The sequence below is a fragment of the Haemaphysalis longicornis genome, unplaced genomic scaffold, assembly GCF_048455015.1.
Source record: "Haemaphysalis longicornis isolate Haplotype H1 unplaced genomic scaffold, Haemaphysalis longicornis Haplotype H1 scaffold_324, whole genome shotgun sequence".
In the NCBI taxonomy this organism is placed as follows: domain Eukaryota; kingdom Metazoa; phylum Arthropoda; class Arachnida; order Ixodida; family Ixodidae; genus Haemaphysalis; species Haemaphysalis longicornis.
The window spans coordinates 139,821-154,028 of record NW_027526344.1 but is presented as its reverse complement, the minus strand read 5'-3'; the positions used below and the strand labels follow the sequence as shown (position 1 = coordinate 154,028).

Here is a 14,208-nt window from a genome sequence, read left to right as displayed (position 1 = left end):
CTGAGCTCAGCACACAGCAGGCATGTAGCATGCACGATAGAATGGAACTACACAACTATTTTAAACCTGTGCTACACTACAAATACCGTGTTTTTGTGTTTATAACCTGCACCCCCGTGTTGAACCTACGGTGAGGAAAATACACATTCTTGCTTATATTTTTTGCACAATTGCCTATATAATGCACCCTTTTGGTGAATAAGTTTGTGGAGAGGCTTCACTCTGCATGCTAGCTTGGACACTATTTTCAGCCATACGGTGGAAAAAAATTTTTATAACCAATACCATTTCATGACGCACGTCACAAGTGCCATTGAAATTCAGCATGACCAACCAAATTCTCAAGTTTTTAAACTGAAGCTTTTCACCTCTACCCCCCAAGGGTTCTGTCGCCACTATTTGCATCAACAGAAAACTCCCACAAACAAATAAAAGAAGTTACTGGAACCACCAGGAATCGAACCAGGAATGAATAGAGAAACGGAGCGAGTGCCCGTTGCCTCACCGATTGAGCTACGAGTCCACGTGGAGATGGGGGAGACATACGGTGCACTCACCGAGCACACCTGCAGGTTTACCCCCCCTGCATTCTCACTGAATGCCAAGTGATAGCGTCACGCGACCTCTTGCACCGCTGTGCGTCCACAGTATGTCTAATGGCCGTGTGCGTGCCTTACGTATATGCTGGAAGGTAGTAAAAATTAAAGGAAGCCCACACCAATGCATGGCATCTCACTTCTCCTCCGTCTCTGCCGTCGATCTCGTCAACTCCATCGGCGGCACCAGAGACGGAGAAGTGAGGTCGTCTAACACCTGGTTGGAGCTTCCTTTAATTTTATAAAAAAAAAAAAAGAAAAAAAAGAGAGTTTCTACTGATGTGCTTCACCAATACAACTCAACCAACCACAGTTCATGAATCATGCATTGATTTAACCTTAGTAAATAATCTCTTTGAAGTGATAAATGGTGTGGTTAAGTGCAATTTCAATTGTCCCTGGTTTCACTCTTTGTAGAGGCACGTGTGTGAATTCAAGTGATGTCTCATGGGACGCCCGCATGGGCGTGCGCGTATCGTTCACAGCGTCACTTTCCAACCACCTTCACGGGGTGGTTGGTGCGCATTTTTCGTTGCGTTTGATAATTCGTTATATCAGGATTCACTGCAACAAGGGTTGACTGTAGCTTGTCTGGGTGAGACAACCTGACAGGCTGAACTGCCAGTTGATACTTCCTCTGGAAAAACGTTGGCACAAGCATTTAAGTGTGTTCGCTCTCTTCGGCGGTTGCGCCAACAGCCACGCTGCGACGCCGAACGATGCGCATGCGGTTGAGGCTATGTGCTTGCACAAGAACGCCCCAGTGCATCTTCAGCAGGAGTGCGGGCGAGGCCAGTGTGCACAGGCCGAGGAGAACGGTCAGCGAATTGCGCCAGATGAACAGCGGGTCGGTCATGTCGACTGACTTCGTTCTCTGGCCCTCGCCTTGCGGCAGCACAAGCAGCAGGACGGTTCCTAGAAGCGCCGCGATGAACACTCCAGCAGCCCTGCAAACGATTGGGAGAGGGAAAAAGAAAAAAATGAAGGACGCTCACACTAACGCGTAAGACATGAAGGTAGTGTAGCCGTACGAAACCTTCACGACCACCATCATCATCATCATCATCACCAGCCTATCTACGCCCACTGCAGGGCAAAGGCCTCTCCCATTAATCTCCAATTACCTCGGTCCTGTGCCAACTGTGACCAATTTATCCCCGCAAACTTCTTGATCTCATCTGCCCATCTAACTTTCACGACCATCTAACTCACGACCATCACAAAGGTTCAAATCCACGATTGCAGCCGACTTGCTTCTTCTTCGCTGCTGCAACGACCCTTACTCCATCGCTGTTGCTATAAGTGTGAGCTGCTTTCATTTTTTGGAAGCGATAATCATTGGACATAACATTGGAGGGATGTACGCCATGACGTGTCTTTCTCATTCCGAGCAAGTGTTGCCACGATTACGGCGGGCGCTGGAGTCTTTCTCATCACGCAAACACGAGCGCTCGCCATTTCCTTGGTTTTTTTAAACTGCCTGACCGCCACCGCAATCTCCCTAAGTGGGTTTGCTTGGCTTGACAAATGTGCGCAGGAGACGCTGGGCGGTCGTCGCGAGGTATGTACGCACGAGCGTTAGGCATTTTCTTGGTTTTGTGAACTTCCGGGCGGTCGCCGCAAGGCTTGCGCTCACGTGCGCGTGCTCGGGAATTTCTTGGTGTTTTAAACTGTGGACACGAAAAATTACGATTTACTGAACAGCTTTGCTGTTAAAAACTTCGAAAGAGTTTAGACAGTTATTTGGGTTAGTTGCATGCATATTCAACGGTGCCAACAAACCGGTCAGCATCGTGTGTTGCCTTCTCTTGTCCCACTTCTTAAGTTCTGTTGAACCTGACGGAAAGTCACCGGCTTATTTCTTCTGAAACCGGACAACGCTGTACGGGCAGTGAAGTCAGTTTAGGACAGGCTCCCGGCCTTCCCTAAACTCTCACTCTCAGCGGAAGAGGAAAAGGATGAACAATAAAACGTGACCAAACTCTTGTGGGTGAAAAGAAAGGATCAATTCAAAACAGGCACGGTGGAATTCGTCGCTCAGCAAAGGCTGAAACGTGGGGCAAAATGCGAGTCCTCAACCTGCCACAGATTCAGTGTTCCACATTTCCAATCTGGTAGCAAACTTTATACTCATCAACACTGTTCAGCAAAAAGAAAACATTAAGCATATTTGAGGCAAAACATACGCGCATAATGGTACTTCCACTGTTCTTTTAATTGATACTAGAGATGGTTGTAATTTTTGCGATAGCAAACACAAAACGTGTTAAAAAGAATATTTTAACCACAAAATACAAGAAGGGCTTGCACGCAAGCCTTGAGGTTGTGGCTTATGCGGGAGGTGCCACCAGATGGCATGCCAGCAGCAGAGAAAAATTGAATACAGCAGACGTTTAAGTGCCTTTTATCATGGAGTACAGAGAGCGGAGGGGAACAGCGTGAGTGGTGGGCAGAGCAGAGAGGTGATACAGTTACTTGACTAAAGTGGCAGAAGGCTACACTGTCTTTCAACGACATTTGCAGTGAAGTAAGCAGGTACACAGCCTTTTTTTTTTGTACAAGCTTTGCGTTATGTCTTGTACTTGGGTGGCCAGCAGCAATTATGGAGGGCAGTTACATTTTGCGAAGCTGTATATAACTAGGCGTTCCGTGTGTTTTTCTGATCCGTCAATAAAAAAGCAGTGCACCTCTTTGCCCGCGTTCCAATCATGCGCGTGTATGTTTCTTCTGGCTCCCCGAGGCAGTAATAGTCCACAAAAAATCCCAAAGCTGCACATGTCTGCGAAAGCTCTCTCTGTTCAGTGTGTATTTTGTATCTTTGCATGCTTGCTTGCTGTTATACTTGGGTCCTTACTTGCGTTAACTCAAGAGGTGCGTTTCTCAAAGATTTGCCACTGTGCGACAGGCGTCGACTACGTCCACGCTCGCACCACCCTCTCTTTGTCATTGTTCTTAAAGTCCTTGCGTGCCTACTTTCCTTTCCTTCCGCTCTCCTGTGGTCACGGATATGTCGAAACGTTATGCACCTCGAATTTCACCCTGCTTCTATAGGGGCAGCAGTAGTTATCCACATGAATGGATATGTACAGGAGCGATCATAACTAATTGGAACAAGGATTTGTGAATAGTATTACAAAATATTTGTCTTACTAGCTTTGTGACGGCCATTACCGGTTTATAGGAAGCTTTTTCTATTAGGGAGGGCTCTTTTAAATGCACACCAATGCAGCCAGGCAGTTTCTGGAAGAAGAAATTCCTGTAAATTACGAGACCGTGTTCCAATTACTTTTGACGGCACCTGTACATGAAGACAGAACGAGACAAAAACTAGCCCAGCTGCACTGACTTAAAAGCTGCCTGGCGTTCCCGAATCACGGGGCTAAGTTTTATAGAACTCCTCAAAGCCGGCAGATTGATTCCCGTTCGTGTGCCAACTCTCCCTGGCGCTCCCAACGGGCGGCTGCTTCTTCCACGGAGAGTGCAACTTTACCTACTTCCCGAACATTCGAGAAACGATTGACCACCAAGCGTACACGTTTATGCAGGGTGTCCCAGCTATCATGCACAAAAATTTTAACAAACAGCAATGGAGTTAGTACTCGAACAAAACCTAGTGCATAATGTTTCCCGTAATGTGGAGTAGGGGCCTGTAATTTTTTTGCTAATGCTCTCGAACTAATTAATTGTGATTAATTATCTAACTCAAGAAGTACTGTCTTTATCATTAAAGTGTCAATGAGGCACTTGCAGGCACCCACGAGAGGCATCTAACTGGTATTTTCAGCGATGAACTAATTGCATACTCCTTTAGTTTGACTGATAAAGAAAGCCCGCGAAATATGAAAAAAAACCATGTGACGGCACTCCCACTTGCTTCAAACACCAGCATCCTCAAATAATTTGATTGAAAGCAACTGCTTTGCTTGTCACATGCACGAAGAGACAGCGCATCACTTTTATAATAGCACAGCAAGTTTCGCAGGGCACTTGTGGCAGATAAGGCAAAAAAAAATTCCCGCGCCTTCCCGCAAGGGGAACACGAGTAAATGCAGAGCATTGGGGCCTAAGTACTGATTGAAGGCAGTGTTGCTTCCATCGCTTCTTCCGTGATGCTGGAGTAGCAGACACGAGTAAACGTGGGCACGAGCGTCAACCAAGGAAGGAAGGAGCAACGCAGTGACTGAAACACGAGCGACCGCTAGCCGCTATAATTGCAGCGCGCGCAGTAGAGGGAGAGCAGTACGGGGGGGGAGAGCGCGCATGCGCAAGCAGCGCGCGCCCTTCCACGACCCACCGCGCTGCTATCACGCACCTGTTAGGCCGAGACCGCGACGGAGCGAACGGGCTGACTACGACGCATGCGCGCGCCAGCTGCTGTTGAGAAAGAGGAGGGAAGGAGAGGCGCACCTGCTGCGGACGCGAAACTGTTGACACCGTCTGACGCAGGAACAGGCGAGGCTAAGAAATGCTCTGCATTTAAAACTCGGGGGTGATTTCTTATTTCTTTTCTTTATTTCATCTTGGAAACTTGGAGGGAGCCTGTTCGAGGGCATTGCTTTAGATGTGGGCGGGAGCACTGTCACGTGGTATTTTTCATATTTCGCAGAGTTTCTTTATCGGTCTAAATAAATGTGCGCAATTAGTTCGTCGCTGAAAACACCACAGTTAGATGCACCTGGTGGGTGCCTCATTGACACTTTAATGATTAGGACACAGTACTTCTCGAGTTAGATAATTAATTACATTTAATTAATTAGATCTAGTTAACGAAAAATTACTGGCAGATACTTCACTGTGCTCGAAACATTACGCACTTGGTTTTCTTAGAGTAACGCAATTGCTCTTTTTAAAAATCTCGGTGCATGATAGTTGGGACACCCTACATATGCGCGTTTTTCCGAACAATCTCTTGGAGGCGCGCTCTCCTCCTCTGTTTGGCTCCGCCCACTTGCGCTTGGCGTTTTTCCGAGCAATCTCTTGGAGGCGCGCTCTCCTCCTCTGTTTGGCTCCGCCCATTTGCGCTTGGCTCCCGCCTCCCGCTCCCCGTCTCCCCACTACGCTGCACACCTGCTTGGCGCTTGCTCTCCCCCTCCTAGGCTATGCCCTCTCAACACCGCTGTTCCCACGCGTGCACGAACGCCTGGTCTCATGAAAGCCTCGACTATGAACAGTACTGTCAATAAATTTGTACGCGAACCTTTCGTCACGATGACCGCCGATAAAGACGAGCTCGTAACTTTATTCAAAACCTCAGGTTCACTGTTCATCACTCATGAGCCGAGTTGAGTGGCTTGCGATTTTTGTTCTAGCAGCTGAAGTATCTAAACGCAGATGCAAGACTCAACCAAAATAATGTCCGCTCCCATGTCACCTGTAGCACTTGTAGTAGTGTTCTAGACTGTAGCATATGTAGACTGTAGGACGCGCGGTGGAAAGCCGCCAGTCAGAATTATCAGTACCGCCCGATTACACCATCGTCACGAACAAAACGAAGCGGCTGTTACGCGGCAGGCAAGGATCCGACTAGCAGTTATACTCTAGCGGGCGCATTTTAGTTACTGAAAAGGAATCTCGCATCAGTCGCACTCGATCGGCGGCAGCACGGCCGGACTCGACTCTCCTCCTCCCGCGCTCCCGAGTCCGGAGCGCGGTTTCCTCGGTCCTCACACGACGGGTCGGCACTCACCGCGAGATTCCTTGCGTCTTGGAGAGGAAGACGCTCAGGAGGAAAGACACTGCCCACAAAACGGCGAGGATGAAGACGCCGATACCCACGCCAAACACGCGCGGCCCAGCCATGGCCCACTGCTGTAAACAGATCCTCGCTTGTTGCCATGGCAACTTCCTAGTCGCAGCGCGAAATACGAAATTCACTACTCGCGTAGTCTTCACGACCAGAAGTAGCGTCACTAAATAAAGCTTATTTAGTGACGCTAACCAGAACCCTTCCAGCTGAGGTACCATACCTCCAGCGTACCAGCACATAACAGGAAAGTACCGCCGTGCACCACCGAGAGTTTTAGCATACCATGTGTACCGGCACCCGACTGGGTACGCATTCGTTCAGGTGGGGTGCAGCCCTCCTCGCAGTGCACGCGCTCAGACGGGTGCCGAAACGTACGGAACCCACGGTATGCTGACTTTCTATTGCTTGCTTAGCAAAGGATGAGACGCAACCTCGCATTTTTTTTTTTTTTTTGAAGACCGTTCCCGAGATAAGCCTGGAGCATTTGCAAGTTTCAACATGGAGCCGCACCCAAAAGATGCTCAAGCGACCTTTTCTCGAGCACGCCTTTTCCGCGACATTAGAACTTTGTACCATTACTGGAACTGTACCGAGGAGGTTTTGATGGAGCAAGCACCCCCGTATTCCAAAAAACAAATACGGGGGTGCTTGCTCCATCAAAACCTCCTCGGTACAGTCCAAGTAATGGTCTTTTTCTAGTTACATAATGACAGCTCAGAGAAATAAGACTTTTCTGCATAGCTCAGATGAGCTTCCCTTATCACATTAACCTGCAGGTTCTAATCCATGTTTGTTGTCCAACCAGAGTGCAGCAGCACTAAAGCTTTCAGAACATAACATAGTCCACATGCATGTAATGGCAATGGCATTCTCCTCAGGAAACCAGTGGTGGCCAATGAAACTTCAAATTCTGGACATCCCTTGCCAGCTTCTAAGCTGCTGTGAAAAGACACTTCATGGCCATCACTTCACACCGTGAAGGTTTCGAAAATAATTCAGGGGACCTGAGAGGTAGAAATTCAGATTGACGAGAAAATGCGGGCAAAGCCCCAAAGTGGCGCAATAATTGCAATAGCAGTTACGTGGCCAAGAGCTTTATAGAAGCAGCGTAACTCCCATGGTCCAAGGCTCAAAGAGACGCACTTGCCCTAGCAACTGCGCTGATTAACAAGTCAATGTGTAGACAGCATGAAACAACCGCACGCACACAAACAGAGGCATGGTGAAAAGGTTTATTGTCTAGGCGCGTCTACTTGGCAGCTGCCGGAGACGCCTTGATCTTGATCTGGGCGGCAATCCGGTCAAGATCTTTCCTCCCCTGGCTGGTCAGCTTGCGGCCACTGCAGCAGAACGACGGCACACAAACACAGGTAAGCAAGAAACAAGCCACAAAAACATAAGCCTTTGTAAAGAAGGGCACTGCACAGAAAAATGAGGCTTGCAATTGCCCAGAGCAGACATGCAGCACCGCAAGGATGTCAGATGAACCTCTTGTGTAGTATTGCCCTAGTATTGATTTACTTCAAAGGTCAACACATTGTGGTATACTGCAGTGTTGTCTGCCTGAGGTACTAATCCCTACCATGGTTCAGTGTTACTCAGCACTTTACTCCCCATACCTATCCAAACCGGTGGTAACTTATCGATGCTATCGCACTGAACTTTGCCACTTCCTCAGCCAATCTGAGAGCCGGTGCCACCTAGTGAGTAGCACAGAATTCCTTCTCCCTCTGGTCCCGTTTTACTGTGCGGCACCCATTTTTCACGACACATTTAAAGTCACAGAAACGTCGCTACTTGACAAGTCTGCATGTGACCTTTCGGATGATATCAGCCGCACCGACTCTAAGACAACTTTGCTTTGGATGGCCCAGGACCTCAACATTGTGTCTGAAGACATCTGCTGTAACGGTCACCTAAAAATAAGACATGCTCAAAGTGTGATGCCGAAGTGGACTTTTTTCCATAACTCAAATTCCTAGCCACTGATTTTTGCAAGACCCCCTCGCACAGCTATTGTCTAAAAAATGCACATCCTCAATTTTTCAATTTTTTGAAACCACGGAGCAACATGGGGGGTTTTTGCTTCATGTTTTTTCCTTAATCGAAAAATGTATGCACTTGTTCTGCCTTTGTCAAAATAGATGTTCTATCAAACAGCTGTCTCCCGAATTCTCAAGTTCCAGCAATATGCAGGTACGTTCCTGTATTGCACACCACCATGCTGAATGACAGGAGTGCAATGTCCAGCAAGTATAACACAGTTGCAACTCTCCATAGTGCCACAGGATCAGGTGACTCATACCCCTGCCACACGGGCATTTTCAATCAGGATTGAAGCGATGCGCGATCGACTTTTTTAATGCACTCAATGCGCCACTGCTGCTACACAGCATGTTTCAATCCTGATTGAGAAGTTGCACCGGTTCCACTCACGTATGCCAGATGGCGCCAAAAATGTACTTCGTGGCCGGTGTACGCCAACTTTGCATGGCCGTAGGTATACTCACGCTTCTTTGGATTGAGTTATTTGATATAATTTCTGGCATTAGCTGAGGTTGTCAACTTCTGTGCCACTAGTCAGCAGAGTCTAGAGTACCACCGCTTTTGTCCGATCGCGCTTGGGGAACTGGGACTAAGTTTGAGCGGGATTGGACTCGATTGCGATTGAAACTGCTATGTAGCAGTGCTTGATCCGAATTAAGCTCGATCCGGATAGACTCAACTGCAATTGAAAGTGCCCGTGTGACAGGGGTATTACTGTCTCAGCCATTTGGGAATGAAGAATTATGCGGTACCAGACGATGACACACTGAAATCAAGTACTGAAGATTTGGTACAACCAATGGGCTACCTCTTACAGCTAGGTTTCCCCGGCATGCAAAAAAATCTAGGCAAGAATTATGCCACAGCTATTGCATGTTCGAACTTGCACCGACAGATGCCCTGGCAGTAGCTGCCTAACCAAAAGGGGAAGACACTGACGCTATCGCATCCTCAAATCAACTCTGGCTGTCCTGCGCTATGGACCACATTTTCCTACAGTTCAGTCGACAGCCCCAATTCTTTCCCATCAAAAGAATTGCAGCCCGAAGCCTGGCTATGTGACATTTTCCAATACTGCAATAAAAATTTCAGCTAGATTCCATGCATTCTCATCCCAAGTCGCGTGTCAAATATTTCCCCCCAGATTTATTCAAGGGGCCACGAAGACAAAATAGAACTTTGTTCAATCTGAAAGAACTTGCCTGTGGTAACTCTCTTAGCTCCGTCCCAGTCACAAAAGTTAATAAAAGAAAAGCCACACGAATAGGAGTGACAATACATCAGCAAACACCAAAAATAGTGATCTGCGTCAAACGCAAGCTAGCATTTACGTGATACAGTCAAACAGAACTAGAAGCTCCACCAAAATTGCCCATTCACGTTTCTTGACAGCGGCTTCCAATCGCACAACTGTATCTGTGACCCCAGAGAGAAATCGCTGAGAAGTGGCTGGGCAGACGCCACTGCTTCCTCTGCTGCCATTAATATTCACGCCAGCAGTTTGAGCTTTGCCATAAGCCGAACTTCCCCTCGAGCAAAGATGAGCCCCTTCTTGGGGTTCCCCGACTCAAAGAAAGGAGGGCGGTGGCCCCACACTCACCCGCTGGGGTCCTGCTCGACCAGCTTGAGCTGCTCGAGGGCCTGGAGGGCCTTGCGCGCCACGCTGGCCGAGGCGGGGCAGAAGTGCGAGGGGCGCACGCCCTTGCGGTAGCGGCCGCCGTAGATCTTGCGCATGGCCTTCACTCCGGATGGGGAGCGCATGTACAGGTGGCGCGCCACCGAGGCTGAAAAAAAAAGCGGACGTTGAGAGCTAAAATCAGGGCATTACTGCTTTTGCACACAAAGGTAATATACCAAGAAGTGTTCCTGACAAGGCCAAGTAGGTACACAGTGTTCACTTCTCACACCAGGCAAGTCAGCTCGCCCGGTCTAGCTAGCACAAGAAAAATTTTCTCTGGAGGTAGCTACAACACCCCTTGCGACTTGTTTCTGCCATGAAGAAAGACAGCACCTTATGTTAGGTACACCTGGCGGCAAAATGCATTACCGTGCCATCTGATGACACCCTTCTGGCATAAAGACATTGCTGCACATCCAACCACAATCGCTGCCCCATCATTCTTCTCTTCAAGCACCAAAGCAGATCACATTCAGCGCTTGACACAAGGGGTCACTTTCTTCGCTCAACACGTGTGCTTAACTGGCTCTGCCCCAATCCAACCAATAACATACCTTGCCCATATGGGTGACAAATTTCTGCCACGCATGCTCAATCATGTGGTTCAATTGTTTGCATAAAACCTGCCGTTGTGTTTTAACCAAGAATTTGCATATCCTCGCTGTCCACTGCCAAAGAGTGTGTGATTAACACGTGTTGAGCAAAGAAAGTGACCTGTTGCCCCAAACGCTGAACGTGGTGGCTTTGGCACTTAAAGAGAGGGGAAAGACAGCGATTGTGGTTGGATGTCTCGACAACAGAAGGACATCTTCAGATTGCGTGATGATGCACTCGTGTGGCCCGGCTTATTTTGCCAACGGGTGTACATGCTGCAAAGTTCCGAGAGAGCTACCCTCCTGAAACGTTGCCCATCTCCTTCTAGGATTGAAATACCGATTTCATTGGGCATCCTCGATTTACTAATCCTGGACAGCCCCCAGGCAGCCCAAGAACTGCGTTGAATACATGGGAAAATCAAGCCCCGGACCACATCTCTGGCAGTCTGTGGACGGTCTGGGACTGACAATCGAAAAGGCCCAATGACAACTTCAAGCATTGCCCATCCCCTGAAATCTTGCATTTCAATGCCTCCAAATGCCCGGCAAGCTCCCTTTGTAAAGCTGGGCAATAGCCTTTTTTGGGAAAACCTGCAATGAGCCATTACTGAATTCCGCCGGCAACCAGATTTCAAGCAAATACTTGTATGGTGTGGCTGGGAACAAAGGGGTAAAGTATAAGCGAGCTAGTAAAGAGTTAGCATTTCGTGTGCTCTGTTCGTACCGTGTTGACTGGGAGCCAACTGCGCCTGTGTGCACAGACACCCCTCACCGAAATGAACGCGCAAGCATGGTGAGGGCCCACCCGCGGAACTAATACCCCTGCTCCACTAGCGCCATAATGTCATTTGAACCAAATGTCATTTGACTCGAGTTGTGCTGCTACACCAGGTTTTGAAATGCCATTCGGCTCAAATGACATTCGAGCCAAATGGGCACCTAGAGAGATTTGGGGTTTCAAATGTCATTCCTAGCACTCTCGCACGCAGTCTTCAATCGGCAATAAAAAATATACTTTCGTATGTAAAACAAACAAAATATTTTTGTTTGTGGAACTTTGTTCACTGCTCATTTACTTAACATATCGAATCACCATATTTAATTTTCATGCTCTCAAAACCAGTTGGTCATTGAAAAAATAAACTACACAAACAGCCACCCCATTAGTCAAAACTCGTGTCTCTTCTAATTTGATATCATTTTACGAAAATTAAACGGGCCGACAACAGCACCACTACACCACGGCAAGCAATTGTGAAAGCTTTCAAATGCCATCGAAATTGTAGTGTAGCACGATGGATTCTGAATGGCAATTGAAGCACCCCATTTGAGTCAAATGACATTCACACCCTAGCCAGGGTATAACACCCTGCCAGTACGAATGCGCAAGTGCCCAGGTGGGTCCCGGTCAACACGGTACGCACGTAAAACACGGAGCATACAGAGGGCTAACACTGTAATGAGAACACCAGGTGGAGCACTCAGCGATGGCGAGTAAGGCGCATGCAAATGTCCACATTCCACCACTTTGCCACAGGTCACGATTTTAAAGGGACACTAAAGGCTGAATGAAATTTTGTTTCAACTGAAAACTCGTACGTTTCGTAGCACTTTCGGCTTTTATTTAACAAGCAACGATGCGTCACCTCCTGAGAAATCCGCAAAGAAAGCGAGCGTTTCTCTGCGGTAGCCTTCACCTCAGCTCGTCTGGCAATACCGTCGATCTCACATTCTTTACCCTCGCGCCAACCTGGCGTGAAATACAGACTTGCTTCCAGCAGCTGTCTGTATAGTTTTCGTGGCAGAATGGCCGAACTTCGGAGCGGCTACGCCTGGCCAAAACGGAACAAGGGGATGAGCTTGCGAGCACGAATTATTTATCAACAGCGGCTCGAAGCGAAAGAAGAGCACAAGTTGCATCGTGTCCCTCTGCTGTACCCTGCCGGAGATATTGCTTGAAGATGCTCGGGTGTTCCCTGTGGTAGGTTACTGACTTGGCTAAATGCGCACCAATGCTTTCTAAAAACAAAACTGAAAGCACGATGGCTGATGAGCGCGAGGGAAGCAGCCTGTCTCGCAGTGCATAGAATCTCTTCCCTGCGTAAATCAAATCTCACGGAAAGCGTTCATTTACACTTATTTCGCATGTTCAACCACTTCGGAACTGCGTATTTTAGGAAAAACATTTATAGGCGCTTCTCCAATGAGCCACGCAGGAATATTGTGAGGTCACAAACCGTAGTACCCAAAAGCGTGTGGGGCGTCGGCACTTGTTCCTGGCATTTTCTGCTTCATTAAAGTGCGAGTTGTGAGAATGGTGAATTCGGATCCCCGGCACCTTAACGTATCGATGCAGGCTAACTTGTTTCCACCCTTTAGTGTCCCTTTAATTGCTCTCTGCTTTCTTTAAGGCAATCATTTTATAACTGTACTCTGAGCAGAGTCCTTGGAAGCCGAACAAGGTGGGAAGGGCAAAAAGAAAAAAAACTGCAAAACTTTTACAATACAGGTGTACCGTCGGGCGTCACTGCGTCGACCAGAAGCACACTTGTCCCGAACTTTTTGTGGGAAAGCACGGGTTTTGGTAATGTTTGCAATGCGCTACAAACCAAAGCTACTGACACATGAAACCACTCTAGATCTCAGCATACCCCTTCCGACAGCCGAGATACGACCAGCTCGCAGTGAAAACAGAAGCTGATGCAGAACTTCCTACCCACTACTGCAGCTGCATGCTTGGATATAACACGAGATTGCCCGGTTGCTAGGGCGGGCGAGCGTACAACTGAAGAAAACATTGGGACCTGATTACGTTCGCATGCTCATCACCCTCGCCAATGTTCAGTAGGAGTTCAAGCGAACACGCCTCCGAATGACACCCGAAGTGTTATGCAAGCGAAACCTGCGTGGTGCATCTTTAACAAAAACTACGGTGCTCACCGCATCGAGTGTAGAACCAGTCCTCATCGTAGGGGGCCAACTCCTTGTAGATGGCAGTCTTGACAACGTCAACCCAGTCGGGAACCTTTAGCTTGCCAGACCTGGCAGAGGGGAAAAGGAGCGTGCCGGTTGCTAGGCCTTCATGACAACACAGGCGCGCTACACGCCGGGACATGCTGGACACTCACTTTTTGAGGAAGGCGGATAGCGCCCGCACAAATGCTTGCTGGTCGACGTCCTTGACTCCGACAGACGGCATCTGAAATACGAGAAACGATCAGCGCGGCAAATAAATACACGGCAGCGGATTAACTCAGTCACGAACTATCCGCGCGTCACATGGTAACTTGCATGTAAGCTGAGGGCAAAAACGCCGCCGTGCAACTCGATAGATGCTTTGACTCCGCGTGTCTCGCTACATAAAGGGTACGCCCATGGCTTGGTTTTACCATGCAGCGAAGTTTTTACACTTTAAAATAGTAGAAAATAGACAGTAAGCTAAGCCTACACATACCTTGGCGACGCTCGAGATTGAAAAGGAACGGAAACGTGGGGAAAAGCGCTAAGAATGCCGGGAAAATGCTGCGTCGCCGCCTGGTGGGTGAG

The 14,208-nt window shown here is 48.3% G+C and overlaps 2 protein-coding genes across 2 annotated transcripts; both read right to left on the bottom strand.

The window, feature by feature from the left end:
* Window positions 1-948: 948 nt before the first annotated feature.
* LOC144177847 (transmembrane protein 218-like) lies at window positions 949-6,409 on the bottom strand. Its single transcript, XM_077705430.1, has 2 exons — window positions 6,283-6,409; window positions 949-1,543 (listed from the first exon to the last, which is right to left on the bottom strand). The coding sequence occupies exons 1-2, from the start codon at window positions 6,393-6,395 to the stop codon at window positions 1,258-1,260; spliced, it is 399 nt and encodes a 132-aa protein (XP_077561556.1). The 5' UTR covers window positions 6,396-6,409; the 3' UTR covers window positions 949-1,257.
* Window positions 6,410-7,558: 1,149 nt separating this feature from the next.
* Window positions 7,559-14,195, bottom strand: LOC144177846 (small ribosomal subunit protein eS19-like). Its single transcript, XM_077705429.1, has 5 exons — window positions 14,117-14,195; window positions 13,791-13,861; window positions 13,603-13,703; window positions 9,989-10,172; window positions 7,559-7,682 (listed from the first exon to the last, which is right to left on the bottom strand). The coding sequence occupies exons 2-5, from the start codon at window positions 13,859-13,861 to the stop codon at window positions 7,592-7,594; spliced, it is 447 nt and encodes a 148-aa protein (XP_077561555.1). The 5' UTR covers window positions 14,117-14,195; the 3' UTR covers window positions 7,559-7,591.
* Between the last annotated feature and the right edge of the window lie 13 nt (window positions 14,196-14,208).

Bases quoted from the DNA above. Each gene is read 5' to 3' on its own strand.
- LOC144177847 (XM_077705430.1), bottom strand. From the start codon at position 6,395: ATGGCTGGGCCGCGCGTGTTTGGCGTGGGTATCGGCGTCTTCATCCTC. The intron at 1,544-6,282 runs GTGAGTGCCGAC...AATCGTTTGCAG, and splicing joins AAGACGCAAGGAATCTCGCG to GGCTGCTGGAGTGTTCATCG.
- LOC144177846 (XM_077705429.1), bottom strand. From the start codon at position 13,861: ATGCCGTCTGTCGGAGTCAAGGACGTCGACCAGCAAGCATTTGTGCGG. The intron at 13,704-13,790 runs GTGAGTGTCCAG...CCCCTCTGCCAG, and splicing joins CTATCCGCCTTCCTCAAAAA to GTCTGGCAAGCTAAAGGTTC. The intron at 7,683-9,988 runs GTGAGTGTGGGG...GTTCTGCTGCAG, and splicing joins GTCGAGCAGGACCCCAGCGG to TGGCCGCAAGCTGACCAGCC.